The sequence below is a fragment of the Mauremys mutica genome, chromosome 17 (assembly GCF_020497125.1).
Source record: "Mauremys mutica isolate MM-2020 ecotype Southern chromosome 17, ASM2049712v1, whole genome shotgun sequence".
NCBI lineage: Eukaryota > Metazoa > Chordata > Testudines > Geoemydidae > Mauremys > Mauremys mutica.
This window is the reverse complement of record NC_059088.1, coordinates 28,964,249-28,990,062: the sequence shown is the minus strand read 5'-3', so window position 1 is coordinate 28,990,062 and position 25,814 is coordinate 28,964,249. Positions and strand designations below refer to the sequence as shown.

General features: G+C 49.7%; 1 protein-coding gene across 1 annotated transcript in view; it reads left to right on the top strand.

Moving 5' to 3' along the window:
- Positions 1–19,156, top strand: part of KCNN3 (potassium calcium-activated channel subfamily N member 3) — a 77,932-nt gene extending 58,776 nt beyond the window's left edge. Inside the window, exons 5-8 of the mRNA XM_044990982.1 lie at positions 134–244; positions 6,848–6,975; positions 7,258–7,327; positions 10,186–19,156. Of these exons, the coding sequence (XP_044846917.1) occupies positions 134–244; positions 6,848–6,975; positions 7,258–7,327; positions 10,186–10,482 (606 nt within the window). The 3' untranslated portion in view covers positions 10,483–19,156. The remainder of the gene's footprint in view (positions 1–133; positions 245–6,847; positions 6,976–7,257; positions 7,328–10,185) is intronic.
- Positions 19,157–25,814: the final 6,658 nt, after the last annotated feature.

Below are 25,814 nucleotides of genomic sequence, written 5' to 3'. Positions count from 1 at the left end.
CACTGCAAGGTTTCATCCCAAGTGTCCCTCTGCGGGAAGGCAAGTGGCATTTTGGAAGTTGGAGGGGGCTGCTCCCTGCTCCACGATTAACTCTTTGCCTTCTTCTCTCCTCCCCTTGCTTTTCCCACGGCAGGGGGCTGGCTGCACCGCCCTGGTGGTGGCCGTGGTGGCCAGGAAACTGGAACTCACCAAAGCCGAGAAGCACGTGCACAACTTCATGATGGACACTCAGCTGACGAAGCGGGTAAGGTGCTCCAGGCCGTGAGGCGTCTGTCACAGCTGGTTGGGGTAAAAATCCCCAAATGTAACAGCAGGAAGCCTTAAGCCAGCTGCTGTAAATCCACTTTGATCTCAATGGAACGATGCTGCTTTAGGCCTGCTGAGAGTCTGGCCTGACAGTTCTCATCTTGTAAACTAGATTGTGACATCACAGTGAGACCGGACATTGATCCGGGAGGAGAAAGTTTGCATGTACCCAGAAACTCCTCAAGCATCAACAATGCTGGCTGAAGGGGGGCGCTGGCCATTTGCACTATAAGCTTTTCTTGAGCCCTGACAGAAAAATATCATGGAATGCTGCAGTGTGTCTGTTTCCCCACATTTCTGCAGGAATGTTTTCCTCTCCAAAATGCCCTTCGCTAAATCATTTCCCCCTTGGTCACTCCAGGTAATTTTCCTCATTTCCTTATGGAAGTGGCTAGTTAAAATGAAAAACCAAAGTCTCCTCTCTGGGGCAGAGCTCAAAAGATCACTGAGCTGGTGCCCTGGTGCAGAGACAGCACTCAAAGGGGAAAACGCTCCTGTAGGCCAGGCAGAGATGTGTCCATCACAGAGCAATGGAGCACTTGAACAGGTCAGGAGCTGTTTCTTTAAGGACAGCTTTTGTGACAAGTTTTCCCAACACTCCTGTCTGCATGAGGATCACGAATATTTTTCCCAAGAAGGCTCCTGAAACCGACCACCACCAGTGTCAAAGCCCTGCTGTGCTCAACAGGTCTCTGTCAGGCTGCCGCTCATTGGGAGCGTCATTAGAAACTGAGCTCTGCTTTAATCCTCTGCAGCCTGAATTAAGCATGGAGTGACTTGTATTGTGGAGTCATAGCAATGCATGCCCAGGTGTCCCTGCAGCCCCGTTTCACTGGGGAATTATTCATGAGAGTTGAGCTGCTTTGCTTTGACTATAAATTGTGTTGGCGGAGGGCGTTTTTGTATTTGGTTTTTTTAGGAGAATATACAGAGGTCAAAAGGAAGGTTCAGGGACATAGTCCTCTGCTGTTGTTACAAAAAGTACAGCCTACTTCACGCTACAGTGGCACGGCAACTGCTGTAGCATAATAGAAAATAAATTGTATAATCCGTACATGGTCTGGATGCTGTGCAGGCTTGGAAGAGGAGCTGTCAAGTCTGTAATGAGCAAGTAACACCAGCTCTCTCTCAATCTTCTGCTCCAAAAGTCTCTCGTTTACAAGGGATTTAGGAAAATCTGGAAAGCCCAACTGTGCAGCCAAGCAGAGGAAGTGCCCTGTCCTAGGAGGAGACAGGCTGCCTTTCCCCTCTCCGAAGGGGATCCTCCTCCTCATCTCTCCAGGGCAGGCCTATGCTGACTGGAGGCACAGGGTCCCAGCTGGGCAGGGCCTAATGATCACTCCCAGGTTCTCTGCACTTCAGCAGCAGGGCCAGTACTTCAGACAGCTGCCCACCCAATTACCAGTCGTTCTTTATGCTGGGATGGTCCCCACTGTGTACTAGGCAAAGGAATCCACAATACAAACAGAGATCATGATACACTCATTATAAAATGTAGTTTTGTTTGTTTACTGTAAGTTTCAAATCCTTTGACAGGACTTATTCTGCCTTTGCTGTAGGAGCAGAGAAAAAGTCTCCTAAAGAATTAGTTCCAAGTGAACAAGATATTGTGTTATTTAGAGCCATAGTGGGCGGGTTGGCCAGCAGAGGGATTCAAGAGAACATCAAATCAGGGGCTTACCACATTTTGGACTAACTTCTCAGTTGGTATAAATGGGTGCAGCTCTGTTGACTTCAGTGGAATTTCATCCATGTGGCCCCATGTCTCTGATTTCCAGTATCTGCTCCCAAAAAGGGCTGAAGGGAAAGCTGCAGAGCCACTCAGGGCAGCGCAGGGATTTCTGGGACACTCCTCATGGAGCCAGGGCCGGCTCCAGGCCCCAGCACGCCAAGCGCGTGCTTGGGGCGGCACGCCGCGGGGGGCGCTCTGCCGGTCGCCGGGAGGGCGGCAGGCGGCTCCGGTGGACCTCCCGCAGATGTGCCTGCGGATGCTCCACTGGAGCCACGGGACCAGCGGACCCTCCACAGGCACGCCTGCGAGAGGTCCACCAGAGCCGCGGGACCAGCACAGCACCGGAGCTGCGGGACCAGCGGACCCTCCGCAGGCACGTCTGCGGGGGGTCCACCGGAGCCGCAGGACCAGCACAGCACCGGAGCCGCGGGACCAGCGGACCCTCCGCAGGCACGTCTGCGGGGGGTCCACCGGAGCCGCGGGACCAGCACAGCACCGGAGCTGCGGGACCAGCGGACCCTCCGCAGGCACGTCTGCGGGGGGTCCACCGGAGCCGCGGGACCGGCGACCACCAGAGCGCCCCCCACGGCGTGCCGCCGTGCTTGGAGCGGCGAAATTGCTAGAGCCGCCCCTCATGGAGCCTTCCAGAGGCAAACCAGGAGGTAAAGTGACCTTGTTAATCATGGCCTAGTGCTCACAGACCCCCACTCGCACCTCTGTCCGGGGGCGTTCATTCTTAAAGCCTTTTTCCATTTTCTTCAAGAGCCTCCAGAGGAGCCCTCGTGTTGAGCTAGAATGGTGCATAGACCAAGCCAGCCTGGAGTGCAGCAGGTAGCAGTAGGTTCTGACAGATGTAGGGGAGTCTAGCCAGGGAGCCGCTCCACAAGGAGAGGATGGAGTCAGCGCAGTTACACCTCTCGCTGTGAGTATTCAGGTTCACACTTGTATAAATAGGTGCAACTCAGCTGAAGCGAAGGGAATTGCTTACACTAGGGTTGAATTTGGCCCATTAACTTTTCATGAGTCAGAGTGGATGATCCATGCAAAGCATCCTGAGCTAATCTTTCCACTTACACCAGTGTGGCACTAGTGCAACTCCCCTGACTGTAGCCGAGTTACTATGTAACTACGTAACTATGGAAAATCCACACCCCTGAGCAAGGTAATTACACCGCCTCACCCCCCGGTGCACCCAGTTGCTGCCTCTCGGGGAGGTGGAGGTAGGTAGTGTCTCCACCAAGCTCTACAGAGGCGCAGCTGCACCAGTACAGCACTGTGAGTATAGACAAAACCCTAAGCCTGGATTTCACCAGCATGAATGAGAGAGTTTCTCAGAGGGGAAGAAATCAGTGAGGACCCACTCTCTGCAGCCTAGCCATGGAACTGCACTAGAACTCTGGCAGTGTATAATCACTTTATACCCTGTGGTGACTGTACTTAATGTCATTTCAAATGTGAATGGCGCCAGCAATTTTTTGTATGAGTGAGATGGCAGTGAAGCAGAGGTAGGTATGTGACTTTGGACTGGCTCAGCGTCACGACTTGGAAACTCAATTTTCAAATGTGTCTGGATCCTGTGGAGACTTAGCAGTAAAGGAGATTGAGACCACGGGCAGGGAATTGAATTGAAACTGCCAGAGATGAAGAACGTTACACAAATCTTGAGTGCAATGCAGTGCCCTCCTGCTGAAGAGAGGGAGAAATCTAGGAGCAAAACCAGATACCTCCCATAAGCAGCAGAGAACTGAAATTATCATCTTCATAGCCAGGGAATCGGGGCAGTCAGAAGAGCAAAACTAGCTTCCTCTGTGCTCATTTTTAAGGGATTTTAAAGCATGGTGAAAAAATAAGCCGTCAGGTTGCTGTGGGACGTATTTTTCCAAGGACCATGCAGTGGATTGGTCCCTTTTGGTGATAAAACCGGGATTCTGTTATAAAGCAACAAACCCCTGAAGTGATGTTTGGAAGGAAAACGGAGGAAGCCTAATTGTCTACGCACCCTCCTTACAGCTTCTTTTCTGGTCTCTCCATTCTCCTTGCTAGAGCAGAGCCCCGTGTTACCCCCCTCCCCCCCATTCCCCAACCCTCATGTATGTTTTATTTGTTAAAGATGCTCTAGGTCCTACAGAAATCAAAGGCAGCTACAGATAAAATCCAAGTGGAAAATCTGGTGGAAAACGAAGAGCCCCCGAGAAGCTTAGGGATAAAATTGTCGTACCCCACAGACTATCCAGGGACCTTGGGGAGATTCTGGTGCCTCACTCCTTCCTCAGGAAATCTGCACGTTCCTCCTTTCCCTCACTCCTGGTGGGTCGTGGGGCCCAGCCCGGGTCACTGCTTTCTGCAGGATGCCTATTCCGAGCGTGAGTCTCTGGCAGGGGAGGAATGTCTTGCGAAGAGCAAGCTGCCAAGGAGGCCGGGGAAGGGGTGTTGGGCAGGAACTGCGGAGTGCCTGCCTTGCAGGGAGCCCACAGCCACAGTGGCGTTTACGGTGACATGAGCGATACAAAAATCAAACCTCTTCCTCCTCCTCCTCCTCCTCCCGCGGCTATTGATGTGCTGGCTTTGTGCCAAGTGGACTGTGGCCAATTCATTTCAAAGCAAGCACCAAAGCTGCAGTTTAACAGCAGACTCTTCAAGCCAGGCTCATGCACAGACTCTCTCAGACCGAGCCACCAGCAAGGGGGTTAATAAATTCAGTGATGTCCGTGTTGCACTGTGGTTTGTGCGTGTGTGTTCGCAGGCGGAGGATCCGGTTTTCCCACACCTGACAGACCGGCCTAGCCAAGACGAGAGCACGTGGAGTCCTGATTTGAGAAATACTTGGATTTGATTACTCTGGGCACAACCACCAGCCTAATGTGAAATTTAATTATAAACCCGTGTATGGGAAGTGCAGTACTTGGGGGTGGTAGAAAGAGGAGAGCCCTGGTTCATTCTCTCGCCAGCACCGGCAATGATAGAACAGGCCTGTGTTCAGGTGTGACCTGCTACCGGAGACAAGTAAACCTGGGAAGCAGGTGACCAAGAGTCACTAACATCTGACGGCTGCTGGGGGGGTCTCAGTCAAGTCCCTAGTGGACAAGTGTCCGTAACAAAACCAAACGATTGGCTGGTTGGCAGTCTCCACAGCGAGGCCAAAGATGGAGTGAGCCATGAAGACTCGCCACGGTCAGTCCCTCCAAGCGGTGGCGACGCACTAGCACAAGAGACTGGCGGAAGCTTTCACTTGCACTGCCAGTTCTGTAGACAGAGGACCTGAGTCTCCCGGGCTGTTGGTTACTCTCACAAGGTTGTGTATAAAAATTCCCCCTGGTACTCACAATCTCTCTTTGTTCTCCTGCCCCAGCACCGTCGCAATCTGCAAAGCTTTTGGAAATGTCTGAGCAGTGGGTATTTGTGCTTAAACTCCTGACACAGAGCAAAACATGCAAAAACCCAAACGGTAACAGCTAATTACAAATCAGCTTGGCTTGCCTGTGACCAAGGAACACTTCCCCTGCTCTTTCCACTAATGACTCAAGATGTCTGTGTTTAAATGAAAACTTGTTCCCTCGCTGTCTGGATCCTGTTGGTCTGTCTCAAATGGGTGGTGCACTGAGTGATATCAGCCGTTTCCGGGCCAGCATATGGGAATGCCATCAGCAGGAGTATGTGGCTTTATAGCATGGAGAGGGGGCTGCAAAGGGGAAAAGCTCTGGCTTTAATCATCGGGGATAAGTACAGGAAATTGCTATGGTGCTGTCCCCATTTCCAGTGTAACCAAACCGACCTGTGTGTGAAACAGCTGTTACAATGCTTTGGCTACCGTGGGGAAGGGGCAGCTGGCACTGGGGGTGGATTCCTCTCTGCACGTGAGGCATGTTCACACCAGCGGCCAGTACAGAATCCATGTCCTCTCGGGGACAGGGGTAAATATCTGCCAGGCAAGATTCCCTCTAATTGTTTACACCCATGTGCAGAATGAATTTTGTTATGTGCACCAAAATGGAGGTGACGTGTGGTGGGGGTGGGGCCAAGGGGTTCACAGTGTGGCAGGGGGCTCAGGTCTGGGGAACATGGTTGGGGTGTGGCTGGGGGTGCAGGCTCTGGGGTGTGGGGCTGGGGATGAGGGGTTTGGGGTGCAGGCTGCCCCGGGGCTGCGGTGGGGAGAGAGGACTTCCCCCAGCCCTCTCTCGTTGTAGCCTCTCACCGGCTGCTGCTGCTCTGGGTCCGGGAGAGAGGTCCCTCTCACGCCTGCGTGCCTCTTGATAGCCTGCTGTGCGCCCACGCAGCTTAGAGGGAACTTAGCTGCCAGGCATGTGGGGATGGCCTGGAACTGGTTCCATGAAGAACGTGGTCCTGCTCAGCACAGGGCAGACTGTTGCACATTTAGGCGCAAGGTAAAAACTGAGAGGCAGGCTAGGGAGTGTGTGGGAACCCAAACAAGAACACTGCTGCGTGGTCCCCAATCCACTCCTGCCTCGCCTGCGAAGTGCCCAGCAAAGCACCGTGTCAGCATAAGGAGGAGCCCACTCATCCCATGTCTCCTCAGATCTGCCCGTTCGCCACCAACCCTCTTTCTTACCCGTCACTCTCGTGAGCAAGGGCACGATCCTGCCAAGTGCCAAGCTGTGCTGTAAGGTGCCGAGTGCCCTCAGTTCTGACTGACTTTAATGGGAGGGGAGGGTGCTCAGCAGCTTGTAGGACCAGTACAGACCAATCCAAACCATTGCCCCAGGCCTAACATACAAGATACTGCATCCCATATGCTCTCTGAGCCAGGGGGAGGAACTAACCTGCAGCTGGGTCTCCACTTTTGTCTTGCAGATCAAGAATGCTGCAGCCAACGTCCTTCGGGAAACGTGGCTTATCTACAAACACACAAAGCTGCTAAAGAAGATTGATCATGCCAAAGTCAGGAAGCATCAGAGAAAGTTCCTTCAAGCCATTCACCAGTAAGTGGAATCCACTCCAAATGGCGACCAGAAGAACAGTGGGGTGGGAGGGAGAATGACCAACATGGGCCAGACCTCGATGTTCCAGCTCAGTTCGTAGAGAAGCAAATCTGAGCATTTTTCCATTTCCTTGCCGGATGCAATTACGAATATGCTTGTCTCTTGTGACCCATGTGCTGTGTGTGGCTAATCCCAGCTGGGTTTCCAGAGCAGTTAATGCGGCTGGAGGGACCAGCACACGGAAAAAGGACATGGCTGTATCAGCATTTTCTTCTTCCACAGGCTGCGCAGTGTGAAGATGGAGCAGAGGAAGCTGAGTGACCAGGCCAACACGCTGGTTGATCTTTCCAAGGCAAGTCTCTGAAGTTCTCTCCGAGGCCGACAGGGCTGCAAGCCTTTCATCTACATTTACTGTATAATCAGTCAGTCGGAGCTGGCTGAACGCAGTAGACAAAAGGTCAAACACTAGGCATCTGGAAATGATAGGGGTATTACTCATACCCTGCAGCAAGGGATACAGCCCGTTTGTAGCTATTACTGCACTCAGAGATTGGGGCAGTGTATTCTAACAGAGGCTGGAGTTGGATAGGTACAATAGTATTGTGCCTCATCTCTGGAACGGGAACAGCTGGCATAGATGGGGTGTGCCAGGTTCCTTTGCAACCCACACACAGCAAAGCAGGATCTGGGATCAATCGTTTAAGGTCAGGCTTCTCAAAGGGGCTTTAGGCAGAGCGGTGCTCAATTCCCACTGAAAATCAGCAGCAGCTGGACTAGCTCAGGCCCTGTTGAAAATGACAGTCTAAAACATTCGCCAAAGATGCTCTTCATTTGAAGACAAAATTCTGGTAAATTCTCACCCCCGCAGACAGGGGCTCATCTCCGAGATAGAATATCAATGGAGCCGCAGCAGCGTCACAATGTCCATGTCTTCAAAGAACTGCAAGAGCTAAAAGCTCCCAGGCCTGGAACGCCCAGCTGCTCCATCGGCAGGGTTCAGATGTTAGGAGGACATTATTTCTGGTTACTCTCATCTCAATCCCGGGTTAGATTTCGTAGCAGCGGGAAACCTAGTTGGAGAGCCAGACTAAGAGCTCAGTTTTCATGTGCAGTGTCCTGCTGAAAAGATGATTTAATTTAGGGAGCAGCTTGGTGCTTCCTCTCCCGGACAAATAGAAGCTGGGTTGCTGTCAATGCGATGGCTTGTCTTTCCTGCGGAGATGGGTTAAGACAGTAGGTCCCCAATGGGGATTATCCTTATGATGCAAATATCAGTGTCCCAAATTACCCACGAGCAATTCAGGAACTACCCACACAGCAGTGTAGCCTAAACCCAGAGGAAGATCCGGCCCAACCCAGCAAGCAGGTCGCTCTTCTCTTTGTTGTTACTGTGCTATGGGTGTGCCCAAAGGCCCCAGTCGGGATGCGGGCCCTGTTGTACTCGGTATTGTACAAACAGGTGACGTCTTCATGGCCTCCAGGGCTCACAGTGCAGAAGATGAAGGGCTAGAGGTGGAGGCAGAACACATGCAAATGGGTGTGTGGGTGATAGGCATAGCTGAGGATGGGGATCATGTTTAATCATTTCAGCAGCGTGCAGCTAGATCGTAACACAGAACAAGCTGCAGAGCATTAGCCAGAGGCGAAGCTGCACAGGCTGCTTGCACCGCCAGGAAATAAATCTAAGTATCTGACACAATCAAGCCTAGGCTGAGTCCTGCCAGAAAAGAGTTAAATCAGACGGTTCCAGCTGCTGCCAGCGTGTGCACCTTGCAGCTGAGAGGTGAACTCTGATGTTCTGCTGATCGATGTCTTTCTTACTGGGATGCTCTGGACCAGCCAGAAGTCTCACATCTTTCATCTCTGTCCAGGCTTCCCCCGGCATTCAGTCACCAGGCAACAAATTAGAAGAGCATAGCATCTCTCTGGTAAAAACCTGGTAAAGGAATAAACTCGTTATAGCAAAATCCTGTAACAGGCTTTTCTTTTAACGGTCACTGATTCGTTTTAAAGACGTGTCTTGATTTGGAAAATACACTTGTGCCTCGCTACACAGGACACAGCTTCACTTATTGACTCAGCACTTCTGGTGCAATTTGCTCTGTAGCACTGGAAGTTCAGTCTCTGAATGGAGATTCCCCTCTTCCCGGGATCCATGTGAAAAGGCTTCACTGTTCACACACCGCTCTATTTGTTACAAGTATTGGTTTAGCTAGGTGCAACTATACCCTAACTCCCTCTAATCAAACTTGCACCTCCCTGCTGTAATTTTCCCTTTCTTCTCCCCTTTCAGCCACCTGTGGTTGTCTGTTCCCATCTCTATTTTATGAACAGCATCAGAATCACAAGGTGGAGGTGTGCAGAAATCAATTCACTGAGGTTGTATGTGTGCGCAGCCATGTCAGACCACACCAAGAGTCTCAAACCCCAGCAAAAAGGACCAAATGTGATGGAAGACTCTGTAATTTCCTAAAGAGCTGGTATTTCCACTTGCCAGATTCCAGAGAGGCTGCCTTGCCTATTGGTTAGAGCAGGGGCAAGTCCAACTTTGCTACTGCCTCACTGTGTGACCCTCTAGGGGCCTTAGACAACACCTACTTTTGTGAAGCGCTTTGAGATCTTTCCATGGAAGGTGCTACCTGAGTGCGAAGCAGCATTGTTATTTAGATCTAGTCCTACATGCTCTGACTCTGATGATTCCAAGCGTTCCCAAAAGACAGCAGCCGGTTTTAATTTCTTAATTTTTGGCCATTAGCTGTTTAGGGGCTGCTCAGCTGGGAGAATGTTCTGTCCTTAATCTTCGCAGGATTTGCCAACAAGATGTATTTTCAAGGTTTCTACAGCCAACAGCTCGGCGGGACAGAGAGTAAACATCCAGCGTTTGCCACTTAGCAATCACAGGGTGAAATGTTTTCTGCTAGTCCCAGTACAGAACTTTCGGCCTCTGAGGCTTCATTCCAGGGTTAGCCAGCTTGTTGCTCTCCCCAGCCCATCAGAAATGCAACCCAAGAGGTTCTCCCCCAATATTCCTGATCTCCAAGAGAGACAGGGCAGGTCTTTCATATGCAACATCCTGCCGGCTGCTGCTCCATGCTTGCAGGCCTTTGTCAGCTGAGCCAGCTCAGCTGTAAACAGGGCTTTTACCTCTCACTTGTTCTGGTTGTGAGTGTCCTCTGCACTAATCCCAGTGATGTCTTCTTTGTCCCCCAGATGCAGAACGTTATGTATGACCTGATCACAGAGCTCAATGACCGGAGTGAGGACTTGGAGAAGCAGATTGGCAGCCTAGAGTCCAAACTGGAGCAGCTAACCACTAGCTTCAATTCTCTTCCCCTGCTCATTGCCGAAACCCTGCGCCACCAGCAGCAGCAGCTCCTCACAGCTGTTATTGAGGCTCGTGGCATCAGTATGGCAGGGGGCACCCCCCAGACGCCCCTGTCTGACAGTCCGATTGGGATCAGCTCCACCTCCTTCCCAACCCCTTACACCAGTTCAAGCAGCTGCTAAATTGCAGACTGAGCCCCCAAACCCTACGAAGACAGACAAGAAGAGCTACTTGTGGGTCTTCAGAGTCAAGTCAACTTTCTTCCGGCCCTCTGGCTGCCAGAAACATCCAGGCCAAGCCAATGCTGAAAGCACGACCGAACTAACGCCGAGGTTAGCTCAGAGCCCTCGGAGTTCAACAACGCCTTGGAACCAGAAATCCAATCTCTGTTTCGGTGCCTCTACATGCGATGAGAAGAAAGCAGATGTGAGGGGAAGCCTCTGGCAAGGCCCTTGCTGCAGTGTTTGGTGGAGGACAGAAATCCACACTCAATCTCAGGTCTTCAAATAGAAAAAAAAAAAAGTCCGAAGCACTGAAGCAACGGAGCTGCACCAGAGGGAGAGTACTCCACAGCGCGGGCTGTGAGCCATGGGCAAGGGGGCTGCTTCTCTCCAGGGCCTTCCTTCGTCCCCATTCCTCCTAGCCCTGTTCGTTAAGTGTCTTGCCAAGGAAGAGTGGAGGAGGAGGACAATTAGTTTGCCAAGACTGCTATCCCTTTGCCTCCTGCACCTCCCACAGCCCTACTGGGGAACTGCCAATATCTCGCCTTCTTGCACAGGCTCTGAGCTCAGAGGCCCATTTGCCACCCCACCCGCTGCCAAAACACTGCCACATACACACATTTCCAGCTAGGGGAGGGTGCTTCATTCGCTTTATTCTGAGTCTCTTTAGAGGAGTGAATCCATTTTCTGCCTGAAGCCACGTGCTGGAGCGCAGCATTCAGGTGCTGGGCACGGCATCTGGGGCATGCTGGCTTCGTGGGGGTGTTTATTGCATTACAGGGTGGTTACAGGGAGATGTATGATGAGGCCCTGATGAAACACACTGCAAGTCAATCCAACATGGATTGTTTAAAAATGCACTGCCACTCCAGTGAAACCATGCGAGGCATCTGAGTTCCAAGCACCCTGAGTCAGCGGGGCAGCGAGGGTTGCAGAAGCAATGCGTTCAGCCAATGGTCAGGGAGGGCTTTGTGGAATGGAACCAGATGGTTCCTCCTGGAGCTGCATCCAGTCCTGTTTGACTGGAGCAAGGGTCACTGCACTGCAGGGCTTTCAAGGAGGCACCCTGCATTCCTCCTGAAAACCCCTCTGAGGAGTAGAAAAAGGTTTGTGGTGGATCTTGAATTACCTGCATCACCCACAAACCAGAGCCACCATTTATAGTCTCAGCAAATAATCCAGTACCACTCCAATCCAGATACTCTTTGAAAAGGCTTCAGAACTGAAAGGTGAAACACCCAGGGCCAGTTAGAGAGAGGGTCTTAACTTGTGACATGAATTTAAAAATTCTCCCCCCTGCCTTCAGCTTGGCTGACAACAATAACATTCTACTAGCTCAAACACTGCTGTGACCTAACCATGAGGTTGCTTTAATGGGAGGTAGGAATCGGGAGAGACAGAAAAGAATGTTGATTAGGACACTTCATCAGTTTAAAACAAAAGACTAATTTATTGCAGTGATTCTGTTGGGTCTTGGTAGCTAGCAGCAGAACCACCCCGGGGTAAATGATGCAATGCGCAGCTTCACAGGCAGCTAGACAGATATCCACAGCCCGAGATCCTGCCCTTTATGGCCATCTGCTGGGGGAGCTGCCTTCAACAGCAATGGTCAGGAGTGGGGATGGACATGCGAGTTACCACCCCCGCCACTGGCTGTGGGAGAGGGCAGTCCATGCGAGAGAGATGGCTAATCTTTGCTGGTTGTCACCATGGGCCTGGACACCTCCCAGCTTCCTCTGGGAACTAAAATGTTCCCTTCTCCCTCTGACATTTTCACTTCTTTAAAAACTCTTTGTTCAGCCCCAGCTCCTGCCTTTGTTGTTTGAATGCCTTGTCTGGTCTTTGTTCAGAGTCCTGCGGGCAGCCGCAAGGCGCTGGCTTGCTTTCTTAGAACTCCGGGGATGGTGTTGGCTGCTCTTAATGAAAACTCAGCAGAGGATATTTATATATTTTTAAACGGATGAAGTAACCATGTAATTACTCTGTGATATTAATTACACATCACCCAGCAGTGTCTTCTAATTGTACTGAAAGTCACTGTGTTACTCCAGGCATACTTAGCCTGGAAGCTTCTCCTCTGTAACTCTTTCACTTCCATAAAGAACACTGGATTCCATAGGTACCTAGGCAGGGATCTATCATCAGCAGAGGGGTTTACATGCAAAACTCTCCTTGCTGCTGCTGGTAGGTGTTGTGCGCCTCAAACCCTACACTGAAAGTTTCTTAGAAAACCATCACTAGTTGAAGAGAGGAATACTCCTTCTTCCCACCCGCGCTAACACTGGTGGCACAACGGTATTGCTCTGCTGCATATTGTGGCAGAAATACCAAGGGAGTTCTGCTAATAATGCCCTAGTACCACGGAGGTCTGAGTAACCTCGTCGGTAATGCAGGAGCAAAATGAGCCTCCATAAATACAACTGACCGAGGTCAGGAGGGAAATTATACACCCTCCGAAGAAGTACTGCAGAGGCAAGGCAGGATGTTACCCAGCCCCGTGCCAGCAGGAACAAGGGCACTGTGGACACCTTTCCATCAGCCTCACCCCACTAATGCGTTTAGTGTGGACATACGCAATTGACTGTATAAAATCGACCTAATTTTGTAGTGTAGACATACCCTCAGAGGGCTTCCTGCGCCAATAGCCATGGTACTCCTCACCCAGAACCTCTGTCACCATCTTGAGAATTGCAGGCTTTTTCCTCCATACGACAGCGTTCAATAATCACCATCAGCTCTCAAAGCCCATTGCAGTGTGGGGTGCTGGGGAGCCAGGGCTCAGGCACACCCCATTCCATGGTGGGAAAGGTTTTCGGTTTATAGCCACACCATTGCTTGGCCTGTCACCCTCCCAGTCATAGCCATCAGTCCTTTCTCCTACTTCAGGAGTGCGTCCATTTCCACTGCCATCGTTTGAGCCTTGTCCCCCTCCTTCCCAGCCCTAACTGCAGTATTTAGAGAGGAGAGACGGCTACGCTAACATCACTGCCAGTAACCCTCCAGTCTGGCCAGGAGGAGATATTCTAGCTACGGTAGCCATCTGCTCCCCCTTTCAAATACCGTGTAGGCCAGTGGTTAGGTCACTTGACTGGGAGTCAGGAGCCCTGAGTTCTAGTCCTGGCTCTGCCACAGACTCACTGTGTGACCTTGGGCAAGTCACTTCCCATCTCTCTGCCTCCATTTCCCCTCCTGTAAGATGGTGAGGACAAGCTTATCCATCTTTATAACGTGTTTTCAGGTCTAGGGATGAGAAAGGCTCTATAAATGCTAAATAGTGTTATAAAATACACTTGTCTTCATCTCTGGTGGTTCACATAGGACTAAACAACAGCATCTTACACTGAAGCCGTGATATAAGTACTAGCAAGAGACAGAAAAATATATCCTCAAGTTTTAGATCACTAAAGGGAGTATTGGTTGCAAAGGATCAGTATCACCAACAGGAAACTTGGAACTTGTGCCTAATAATCAATTTTGGTAAATCCTACTGAATGAGATGAGACTGGAAAATGCCAAATCACTAACAGATTCAAAGCTTTTGTGAGGAATGAAGCACAAGCAGTGAAAGCTTCAATATCATACGTAGCATATGAGAATTTTTCTACAGGCATAACTGTCTAGTACAGTGTGATTTCATTAGGATTGATTATTATCTTGACAGAAGTTTCTGCTGGTTTATAAAGAGACACAGATACTCAACTGCACTGCCAGCTGGTATCTTTGGTGCTGCAACAAGCAATGTTCCGTGATTCAGTTGACTGGTCCAGTACTCCAGTTGTCACCCCTGCAGTACCAGGCACTACTGTTCCTCTACGCCACCAGTTTTGCAGTCCCTCACATTTCAGCACCTTAGACAGCAGTCTGGTTAATCTAACTATCAGTGGCAACAGCATGTTTGACTCTACCTCTGATACCCGTTTTTACTCCCTTGTTTCCTGCTACCATTGTTAAAGTTAGTATGGAAGTGACAGCAATGATGTTTGCAGTGGCATTTAAATGATTCCACAGAGCCATTGGTGTCAGACAGCCTTTGCTAGTAGAAGGATAAGCCAGCCACTGATTATATTAATGAGACAGGCACATCCGTAGTAATAGTAGAACCTCAGAGTTTCGAACACCAGAGTTACAACCTCACCAGTCAACCACACACCTCATTTGGAACCGGAAGTCTGCAATCAGGCAGCAGCAGAGCCAAAAAACCCCAGGTATTTGTAGTTTACCTGTGTTAAAGGTAAACTACTAACAAACTGAACAGAAAGCAGCATTTTGTTCTGCATAGTAAAGTTTCAAAGCTGTATTAAGTCAATGTTCAGTTGTAAACTTCTGAAAGAAGATCCAGAACATTTTGTTCAGAGTTACGAGCAACCTCCATTCCCGAGGTGTTCGTAACTCTGAGGTTCTGCTGTATAGCGTCAGTTTCCACAATGACCTAGGCTTACCCTGAGTAACTAAGGTGAGTTTTCCTAGATTTACTAAGCTGCTTTAATAGGACTCCTTGTATAAACTAGACCTGGCATCTCTCCTATACTGGAAACACCCACCCTGAATTGGAATTTCCCTATGAGTAGCCCATTGGCAAATCTTGAACAACCAGTCTCCATCTCCCAGTAGCAGGGGGTACCGCTGTTTACACACCTGAGAAAGGCATTCTGGAACCTGCAGTAACGGGCCAGGAGATGACACCCCCTCCAACTGAACCAGAACAAAGGAAGGGAAGAACTGAGACCGGCTGAGGCTGAGGGAGGAAAAGCACAAGAGTAAAACTCAACGCATCGTTATCATCCCAAAGAGATGCTGACATTCTACAGACAAAAAGCAGTGACAAACCACACGCAAATCAGACTGAACCAGCCAATGCCCACATTTTATGGTAGATGGAAGGGGAAAAAATAACTATTCTCTGGCTCATTAATGCCAGAGAAATTCTCATTCTGAATCTCAGACAGGACCCACCCATCTTCAGCACATCTCATTTCCTGGCACAGCCTCAGTTTTGCTCCAAGAACCTCTATTCTGCACTGTCCACGAGGGAAAAACCACAAAGAAGCAGAATGCCAGAACCGATATATCATCCTCTTTGCAACTCTCAAAACTGAAGTGTTTCTATTCAGACTTAGATGATGAGCATCAATATGGGTTTGCATCTTGCCTCTGTACTGCTTGCTTTTTTTTAAATAATAGCAGAAAAGCCTAATAGTTTATTTTAACTATGAAATATATTGCTATATTATAAAAGGTATTGTAACTTTCCATTAAGTTTGTTAGCAGGCAGAGATGTCAGCCTGCTGTCAAAATGTCTGTTTCTGGGTACAAGTCACTGCAGATTTTAGCTTAACACAGGGACTTAAGGCAAATGGTCATCAGATTAGAGCCTTTGCAATCCATTTGTAGAGACTACATACTCCTAACCCTCTGACTGTTCCTATGTATTGCATAGGCGCTACACACCGAGAGTCAAGGCAGGTCCTCAGCAGGTGCAAACCAGTGTAGCTTTCCTGCCCTCAACGAGCTATGCCAGTTTCCACCAGCTAAAGTGGCCAATCCAAGTCCTAACATGCCCTGCCAGCCAGTTTCTCTCCCTCGTTCTCTGTCTCCAAACGAATGCAGGAGCCTGGTGCCTAGGCCACAAACTGCATGAATCCAAAATCCAAGCTCTGCAAACTCAAGTTTTCCCAGTGGGACGTAGGATCTTGTGGAATGAGCAGTGTAAATGCTTCTCTCCCGAGCCCTGTGGTTTCGGTGCAGTCTGTGCTGCTCAGTCGGGATAACAAGGCTTGACGGCCTCAGCTCAGTGCCCACTGACAGAGGACAGAAGCCCAGTATGCAGACGCGCTGCTCTGACCTGGGAACAGCTTGCGCCCAGAAGAGGATGAGGGTCCGAATGTCCTCCTAGAGTAGAGCGTGTCTGCAGGGCAGGTGGAGGGAGCACACGGAAGCTCCCTGAGTCACTCCTGGCCTGTAGATCAGCAAAGAAATTTGGTTTTCAGCCGCTGTTGTCCCCAAGACCCCCAGCACCATGTGTGTTCAGGACTTTTCCCCCGCCCTCGGTCATCACATGACTTCCTGTGTGATGGTGTAGTACTGCCCTGCCTAGAGGACGTTTGCTGCTGCAGATGAGGTCTGCTCTCAGGGGAAATTGTTTTAAGTGAAACAGACCCGACAGTGCTCTGTGCCTCACTGAGGTGCACTGCCCCGCCTGGTCACCACTAGGTCCCTGAGGAACTGCCCAACATTCTTAGCCAGAAATGAATGAGCCATGCCAGGTCTGGATGGTGCCAGGGCCCTCTGGGGTCAGATGACAGCCAATCCTAAGATGCCAGTGTGATACCAGGCTTCATAGGATACTCCAGAACGACACTGCCACAGGGTAGAGTTGACACATTTCTTCATTGGTATAAAGAGTCCTAAATTCTGAGAGAGGCTGATTTTCTGGTGGTACAAGGGGATATTCCTTACTGCAGAACAGAGACATTACGCATTTCTGGGGACTCATCCATTCTCACCTTTGGGTTTTTGATGCTTGTGGCTTGCAAGTATTCAGAACAAGCAAACAGACCACCTCTAATGACTGCCTTGGAACTGGGCTGGGCTTGATCTGCACAGGGGTGGGTGTGCAATGCTGGCGTGAGGCTCTTCCCTTTCCACTCCCCTGTGGCTGGTGCCTGGCCAGCCTCCCTGTACCGAATTAGGGCTGCTCCAACTTACGCTTGCTCCAAATGGCCCCCAGGGTCTGGAACTACAGCCAAGGATCCGCACGGCACATAGACCTAGTCAGACTCCTTCCCTCCAGAGCGAGAAGTGGCCAGAAGCTCTGTCTTACAACGGAGTGACCCTCCTGGGCTGGCTAAAGCCGCTTTACAATCAGAGTCCATCAGCAATGCAGCACGGAGCAGCCAGATCAGCCAAAGAGCCCAGCCCTAAACCTCTTTGTTCTGTTTTTCTGTTCAGTGCCTTCCTGCCCTGTCATCCCCACTGCTCGTGGGCTCCGGTCTGCAGTGCTCCAGAGCAGCACCCTTACAGTGACTAGATGCCATTCGGAGAACGACACTCGCTGGCCTCCTCCCCCCCCATGCTTCCCAACAAGTCTTCATCTCTCTGGAGATCCGAACACCCTTTTCCGCTGAGTCGTCAGTGCTGCCAGGAGGGGACGTGCTCTTTCCCTGGCTCAGCACCATTCAGACATGCACAGCCGCCAGCCTATCACAGGCAACAAACATCCTTCACTCCCTTTTCCTCGGTTTCCAGTCTGCAAGCTCTTAGTCAAGGGGAATGCATGAGACGAGAAGTCCAACCGCTCATTCCTGGCCCTGGGACTCTCATAAGAATCATTTACATTATTTCTTGCAAAGGAAAAGATCCCTACAGGAAACCCATGAAAGAGCAAAAGGGATGGGGTAGGTTTGCCAGACCATGGAACGAGCAGCAGTCCCAAGACCTGTGGGATTGCTCAGGGCATCCTCAGAGGATGAGTCCTTGGCACAATTCCACTCTGGCTTCCCGTCAACTCACCCCATTTTCACTGTCTCCTCTGGTAGCATGATTCCACTCCTGCCCAAACTGCACCCTGCGCTACTGCCTCCGGGTCGGATCGCCATAATGCATCCTGGCTCCACAGGGAGACGTTGACGATAATACCATCCTTGACTGCCACAAACATATCCCTGAAGGGGGCTGATGCCACAAAAATCTGCTCTTCTCCCAGCCACAGCCCCTTACCCAGCTGTGCACCCCTCCACACCACGAGAACTGAATTACAGAGAAGGGCTTTTTGGGGTTTGGGGAAATATTCCTATACAGGATTAGTGCCCCTCCCTCGGTCAGATGGGGGCTATTTTCCTGATGCTTCCTCTGGCCCACAGCGTTTAACAAAGATGCTCACACTTTTCCCTTCCTGCCTGAATGGATATTACCCAACAAGCGAGCTGCTTTCTCACCAGGTCTGTTCAAAGTCAGCTCGAGGGCTTCCCCTTCATTTCAGACTCTCCGGATCACTGCTAACAGCACAGTTACTGTGAGACACAGAGCAGGGCAGGGTTTCCACTGGCTTGTTACTGAAAATATCTCCTTTCTTGGCTAACTACCAGTCCAGGATTCCACCGGGGAACTGCCATGACTGAGGTCAGCTCATACCAGTGAACTTAGTGGGCTCTGATTCACTAACCCTGAACTATGAATCACTTCTGGTTGTTATTTGTACGTATCCACGGGCAGGATTTGATCCAGAGCTCACATTTCCTAATTCTGCTAACCATATGCGTGGTCCCTGCCAACCCGGGGTTCCCTAAATTTGGGGGGAAGGGGTGGAGATGCATCCGACAGCGTTGCCATAAAACTGATTTGTACCCGGAAACAGGCATGTTTTAAACTAATGGCTTTAACCTGTTCACTGTAAAAAGTGCCTTGGACTTAAATCTGAAGAGGTCAGTATCTATAAATATTTACTATGTGGGTGTGTAAGTAGGTAGATACCTACATATCTATACACATGCACACACACACACAAATATACCATCTATACGTATATATATAAAGGCTTCAGAACCCTCTGTCATATTGGTCTTTGGAGCTCTGTTCTTTCCTTCTGATCTTAAATATATTTGCTTAGAAAAAGGCCTTTTATTAACCAGGCCAAACTGCCCAGCAGTGTACAGTGTTATGATTCTCTTTCTCTCTTTTTAAATAACTTTTTATGAACAAGTTGGAGGTTTTTTCTCTTGTGTTTTGAAATAGCCAGTGCGGGGTCTGGTGGCTTTGAATTCCATCACCACAGCCTCCGCCCAGCCGTGAGAGAGCAGTAGGACATGTGGGAGAAGCAGGCTTCACTTCTCCGGGCTGCCCTGCTGGGGCATTCTGAAGGTGGGTCTTTTGGAAGTGTATCATTTGGAGACATTTCATTAGGTTGGTTTATTATTTCCTGCAGAATATTTATTAAAGTGGCCTCCAAAATGCTGTCTAGACCTTCCCAGGTCCCATGCTACCTGACTCGGTGCTCACAGTCCTGTTACCGCAGTGGAGCTGGGTACCTCTGAGACATTCATGAGTACCCTGCGAGAGAGCATTTTGCATTGCTCCTGAGCTGAGGCATAGACAGTTTCAGTGATTCACACAGAGAGTTTGTGGCAGAACTGGGACTTGAGCCTAGATCCCGTGAGTCCCGATGCCTTAACTGCAGGACCACCCTTCTTGCCTTCCTCAGTCTAGTGCTTCCCGCTGGTAGAGCCGCAATGATATGGAAGTTATGTCTCCAAAATGCAAGTGGCATTAACCAGCTGTCCAACCCTCCTCTTGAGTCACAGCCATTGGCCATTTGCAGAGCACAGACAGGAGTGGCCATTAATCTCCCATCAGTGAGCAAGGCAGTTCCCACCAGAGACAAGTCCCCAACTTCCCGAGCAAGTCTGGAGCAGAAGCAGCAGCTTCCCCAGGTTAAGCCAGCAGAGCCCATTTGTACACTTCACTGCAGACTTCCCTCCCCGGGGAAGGGGCTGCCACACGCCTGGCCCTCGTCTTACTAAAGCCTGTGTCTTTTCTGAACGAGAGTCTGAGCAGGAGATAGCAAACACAGAACAAAGAGGCAGAAGAAGCAGTGCCAGGCTGCCCCAGAATCTGAACTAGAAAGGGTTCTCCTCCCTGCCTTCCACAGGCTGAGAGCACTGGAGTGCTCCAGTTCCAAGCTTTTTAATGCTTATTACAAACTGATGTAGACAAACCCAGAGCTGCTTGATGCTTCCACTCAGAGCCCTCCTACCGCTGCGGTGGTACTTCATACAGTCTGTCCGCTTAGGAATGACACCAGGGTCACATCCCCCCACAAAAATGTTATCATTTGAAGGGGCTGCTACCTTCCAGGGCTCCCTCAGGAATCTGTTTTGGGAGTCAACAGTTACACCCTTGTTTAAGGGACGAAGGGATCAGCCATGGTAACTTATGAATGTGAAACGCTGTTCCTCTGGCGCCCTGGCAAGGTACTTTGCACCTGAAAATGTAACTGTAGCTCAGAGCAGGCAGGTCTCTCACACTCCAAGTGTACATTCAAATACAAACAGGACACTGAAGGAGCCTAATTCTCACCCACTTACACCAATGCAAGGGAGAACAGGATCAGGCTTGGTGTGTTTGAACTGTTAAGCAAATAGCCAGAGTCCTTCCCTACACACAAAGAAACGGGTGAAAGGCTTTGAAACCAGACAGAGTCCAGACGGCACCAAAGTGACTCTGCAAAGAGAAGGAACTGATAAAGAGGAGGAGGACACAGCCCTCCCTACCTGGCATGGGATACCAGAGCCAAAGTCCAGCAAATGGCTTAAAGGCCTTGTCCAAAACCTGCTGAAGTCAATGCGAATCTTCCCAGTTACTCAGGAACAGTGCCCAAGTGATCAGATGATCCAGCAGCCGCCCTAGTCACTCAGGGCAAAGCAGCGGCCCGGTGATCAAATCTTATACCCACATACACAAATTCTCCTATCCACCCAGAAACATGCAGTCGTGATGGGAATCTCTCATGCAGTAACCCAGATGTTGATGCTTTGAGGAAGCCTGGGACATGCAAAGTCCTCCACTGACACGCTTATCATTTCAAAACTATGCCCCTGAGGTTTGTGAGAACTCCAGAGTTAATACCTGTCAAATGTGAAAATACCCTCAACAAGCTCTGCAGCACTTACTTAGAAGATTAAAACCATGTAACTTTGTTTCCAGTATTACAGGGGATTAAGGAGGCGGTGCCCTGGTGTGTTAATCCTGCTGCATTTTCCAATACCACTAGAAATTACACACACAGATTAGGCAAAATGTGCTTAATCTTTCTTTTCAGCAGGAAATCTGTATTTATGAACAGTTCTGGATCGAGGACTCTCCAAGGGGAAAAAGAATAGTGCCTGAAACCTAGATCTTCATTCTCTCTGCAACAATTCACCCACTGGCTTTCTGAACCTGGAAACAAGGACTCCATTGTTGTTTCAGCTTGGGACCAGACTGCTGGCATGTAAAATTAAAAAGGTGGTAGAGGAGTTTTTAAACTAAGGGCTGGGGAAAGCTGACCGGTGCAGAGGAGCACACTCTTCAGACAGAGCCATCCTGTGTAAGAGGTTTTCTTAAAGGGGATACTCTGTACCCTAGTAAGGAGAAGAGGACAGACGTTGATAAAGTACAGGTAGGAATTGAGGAGAACCAGTAAACAAAAAAAAACCCTATTCAATTACATCACATGAAGGCAGACAACTAAATATGGACAAACATAAGCGACTGTATATAAATGCTAGAAGTCTAAATACCAAGTGGGTGAACTTGAATGCCTGGTATTAAATGAGGATATTGATACAACCGGCATCACAGAAACGTGGTGGAACAATGATACTCAAAGGGACACAGTATTACCAGGGCACAAAAGAGATAGGAATGATGGAATAGGTCGTGCTGGTGTGGGAGTGAAAGAAAGCATAGAGTCAAATATAACAACAATCTTAAATGAGCCGAACTGTGCCATTGAATCTATGGATAGAAATTCCATACACGTACAGGTTAAGCTGGAAAGTTTTGTTGGTTGTATACAATCCAGGGGTTGTGCATTAACCACCCAGATGTAACATTTCTCCAGTCAGGTCCTGATTCCATTTAAGCGGATTTACTCTTTTCCCCAGAATGTGCGTGTTATTCTCAGTAACACTAATGGAAGTTCAGCATGTGCAGCGAGAAGATGGCAGGCTGCTAGTAAGGGTGTGTCACCTCCCAGCACAGTTACCGGAATAAAGACAAGCTGTATCCAGTTTAGACTAGTGGCCTGGCACTCGAAGAAAGCAGCATTTCTCAGCAGGATATGCTGTGAAATGTGCCAGTAAATTACATTTTTTTTCTAACTAAATGGGTATTTCTGAACTTCCTGCTGGTAGCAGCCACTAGGCTAAGACAATTATATCAGTTGTGACCCTGCCTGCACGGCAGCTCCATTGCACAAACTGCAAACACGTCACCGTCCTTCTGAGACGCTAGTTCAAAAAGAATCAAAATAAAAAACCTAGGGCTTGACGCTCTGTTGTGTGGAACCTGAGCTGTCATTTGCACCGGTGCAAAGTGCGGTTGGCCACCACCTTCCAGATGTATCTGTTTTACTCCCACTTTGCACAGCTGAGAACAACAGAGAATCAAAACCATTAAGTAACACTGCATGTGGCCAGAGACACTACACCAGGGTGGTGTATAAAATGCAACACGCTATATAAAAGTACATTGGGCCAGTGTTAAGAATAAAAGTAATACCATATGTGAGCAAAATACAAGAGAACATTGTGGATAGATTCACTCAAAACAAACCATCCTGGGCAAATAAAAACCAAGCCTCAGTGTAACACCAATGCAAGGTTTCACATCCCAGCCATTGAGAAATGCAGATGAGGTTGATAAATATTTTCCTCCAGTTGGATTTTTGCAAAGATCTGTACTTTTCTTAATAGCGCTGTTCTAAGAGCCTCCCCCCCCCCAAAGCATAAGAAAATGATGAGGCCCATGGGAAAGAACAAAAGCTTTGTTCATGCTAAAGATATTCTCCAACTCGGAATCTAATTCAGTCGGTGTAGTCCCATCTCGCACTTTGGAAGCAGACGGCTTGCTTCTGACTGCACCAAAGAACAGCTCCAACTCCGCACCAAGCTGGGCCCGAGCCGCCTATCACACAGGCCTTTTAGTTCAGGCTGCAGGGCGCTGAGTGTGTCTGAACCAGTGGTTTCTGCCTAACTGCGGTGCCAGGATCGCCCACCTGAGAAGTGCTCCCTGTTCTCCCATATGGAGGTAGGTAGCTGTAACATTGGCTGCCTCACAGTACCGGCAACTTGAAACTGTTGGGCCAGATGAACCCCCTCAAGCTTTGATGGGTTGGCTCCAAACTGCTCCTGGGTTTTGGTTTTGCAAAATCAAAGCCCATCTGAAGACATCTTGCAAAAAAAGCGCCCCCCTTCCCCTAATTTTCATTCTCTCTCTCTCATAGTCACACTGATCAGTCATTTCGACAATTCTTGTCTCACTTCTAATTCTATATTAATTGTAAAACCCTCCTTAGAAAACATCCCTTTGTTGTTACATCTCTTGGAACGGCAGGATAGGATGGCAAGCAGAGACCTTCCTTGTAACAACACAATGCTTCAGGAAAGCTAAACGCAGGCTCATCAAACCGCACACACTGTAACAACTTTCCTTTTTAAAACTCCCAGCACTCGCCTCTCCTACGAGCTAGTCCTCTGGCTAGATATGGCCCCATTACTGGAGTCCCTGAGCACCTCACAGTCTTGAAAGCCCGAGGCTAGTGCCCTGAACACTGCACCACCGGCAGAGAGTGCATGTGAGCAAAGGCAGTTGTTTATTAATCAGTCCGCAGGGGCAGGATATAAAGTATAACCCGTCTCGCTATGGCGGAGATGCTGTTCTTGTGCTAAGGTCTCCTTTCCAGTACAGAGAGCGAGTGTCTGTCTGTCATTTTGGGGGGTTACTGAGGTGTTTGGGGAGAATTACTACTCCCTACTCACAGCAGGAGGGAGCCCTAATGGGCCCAACTTGCTGCTTCTAGGGAAGCAGGGCCCCCGGGTCTCTGGTTTCCCCTCAGTTCGACACTCTCCTTAGCACGAGGCACTTTGGCAGGTTTGGAGTAAAGCCAACCTGCCGTTGGTTTAGCAGAGCTCGAGGGAAAGAGTCCAACACAAGCCGACCTCAGGATCTGGAAACGTAAGGCCACAGGTAAAAGAAAAACGTAAGACGCAGTTTATAGCCTGGCCTTAGTAACCAGCGACTTTCCTGTCTCATTTGGTATTTCTCACCCAAATAAGTTCTAAACAGTGCTTGCCCAGTCTAGAAAGCTGGGATTCACCGTTGATGAGACAACTCCCACTGGCAGAGTCACTCCTCTTTCTTCTCTTGTCCCATGACCCAGGGCTCCCCATTCAGAGACTTTTCTTGGGGTTCTTTTGTCTTTGCAAATGCCGAAGCCTGCATCTGGCCAAGACAGTAAACACCAACTAGCTCGGTCGATGGCGATCCACGGTTCTCGAGTAGATTGGGTCAGCTCTCCGGCTCCCCCTCCTTACGTGCCAGGTTCACACCCAACCGATTTGGAACACCACTGCTTCCCGTACAAACCTCTCTCAATAACCATGATAGTCAGCCAGTTCTTAGCTGTTGGCAGAAACCCCACACGACCCCCTCGGTGAAATATTAAGAAGGTGGTTGGACACAGGGGTAACAGACCTGCCAGAACACATCTGTGTTCCAGCACCTTGCTGTACCTGGGAAACCCTTAGTAAAGAGGGACTATAGTATCTACCAGGCATGCAGGCCCCGTTCGCTACACCGGCGAGTGACTCAGCTGCAGCTTCTCAGGGATTCTTGGGCACTGCCGTGACTAATGCAGTTATTTTTGGATCCCCCACCTTGCTGGCGATGGAATGGGTGCATGATGCATCTCTGCACCCACCAAGAACAGAGACACTCCTCCCGCTGCTGAAGAGAAATAGAAGCTCACACTGACTATTGCTGAGGGTGGGGGATGAGCAGAAAGTTCTCCATGGACTGCAGTGTAAGCAGAAGTAACCGCCTGACTTCAGTGAACCTGGTCCCATAACACCTCAGTACCCCTGACACCGAACGATCACTGGCAGACAGTCAGGTAACATCTACGGGCACAGTAAGGCAAATGAATAGGCTTGTGCCGATTACAGTTACACTGGAGTAAATTGGAATGATTCAGCTGGATTCTCTCCAGATTTACATCAGCATCGACAGAGCAGAACATGGCCCTTGGATTTGAAAGAAATCACATTTTTGTGTCATTCACTAAGCTCCTTTCAATGTGCCCTTCAGAGCCGCTCTTCTTGGGAGCGCAGATCCCTGCTTCTCCCCTCGTGCTCTGCTCCAGAGCAGGGGCTCTCTGCCTTCTGCAGCCTGCCACCACAAGCTACAACAGAAAGAAGTTTCAGGACCCCTCTGAGCAAAAAAACTGGAGGGCTGGCCATGCTCCCAGGTTGAGAACCCGCGCTCCAGAGAACGGAGGGGGAAGAGTAGGGCTGGATGGGGAGAGGAGCATGAAGAGAAAATAGCAACTCAGATGCAAGTCCCCTGGGATCTGCCCAATTCCCAGAGTCACCATTTCTAAGGCTACGTCTACACTTAAAACGCGACAGCAGTGCTGCTGTAGCACATTGGTGCAGACTCCCTATCCCAATGGGAGGGCCTGTCCCATCGGTGTGGGTAATTCACCTCCCCAAGAGACAGCAGCTAGGCTGACGGAAGAATTCTTCCCTCAACCTAGTGCT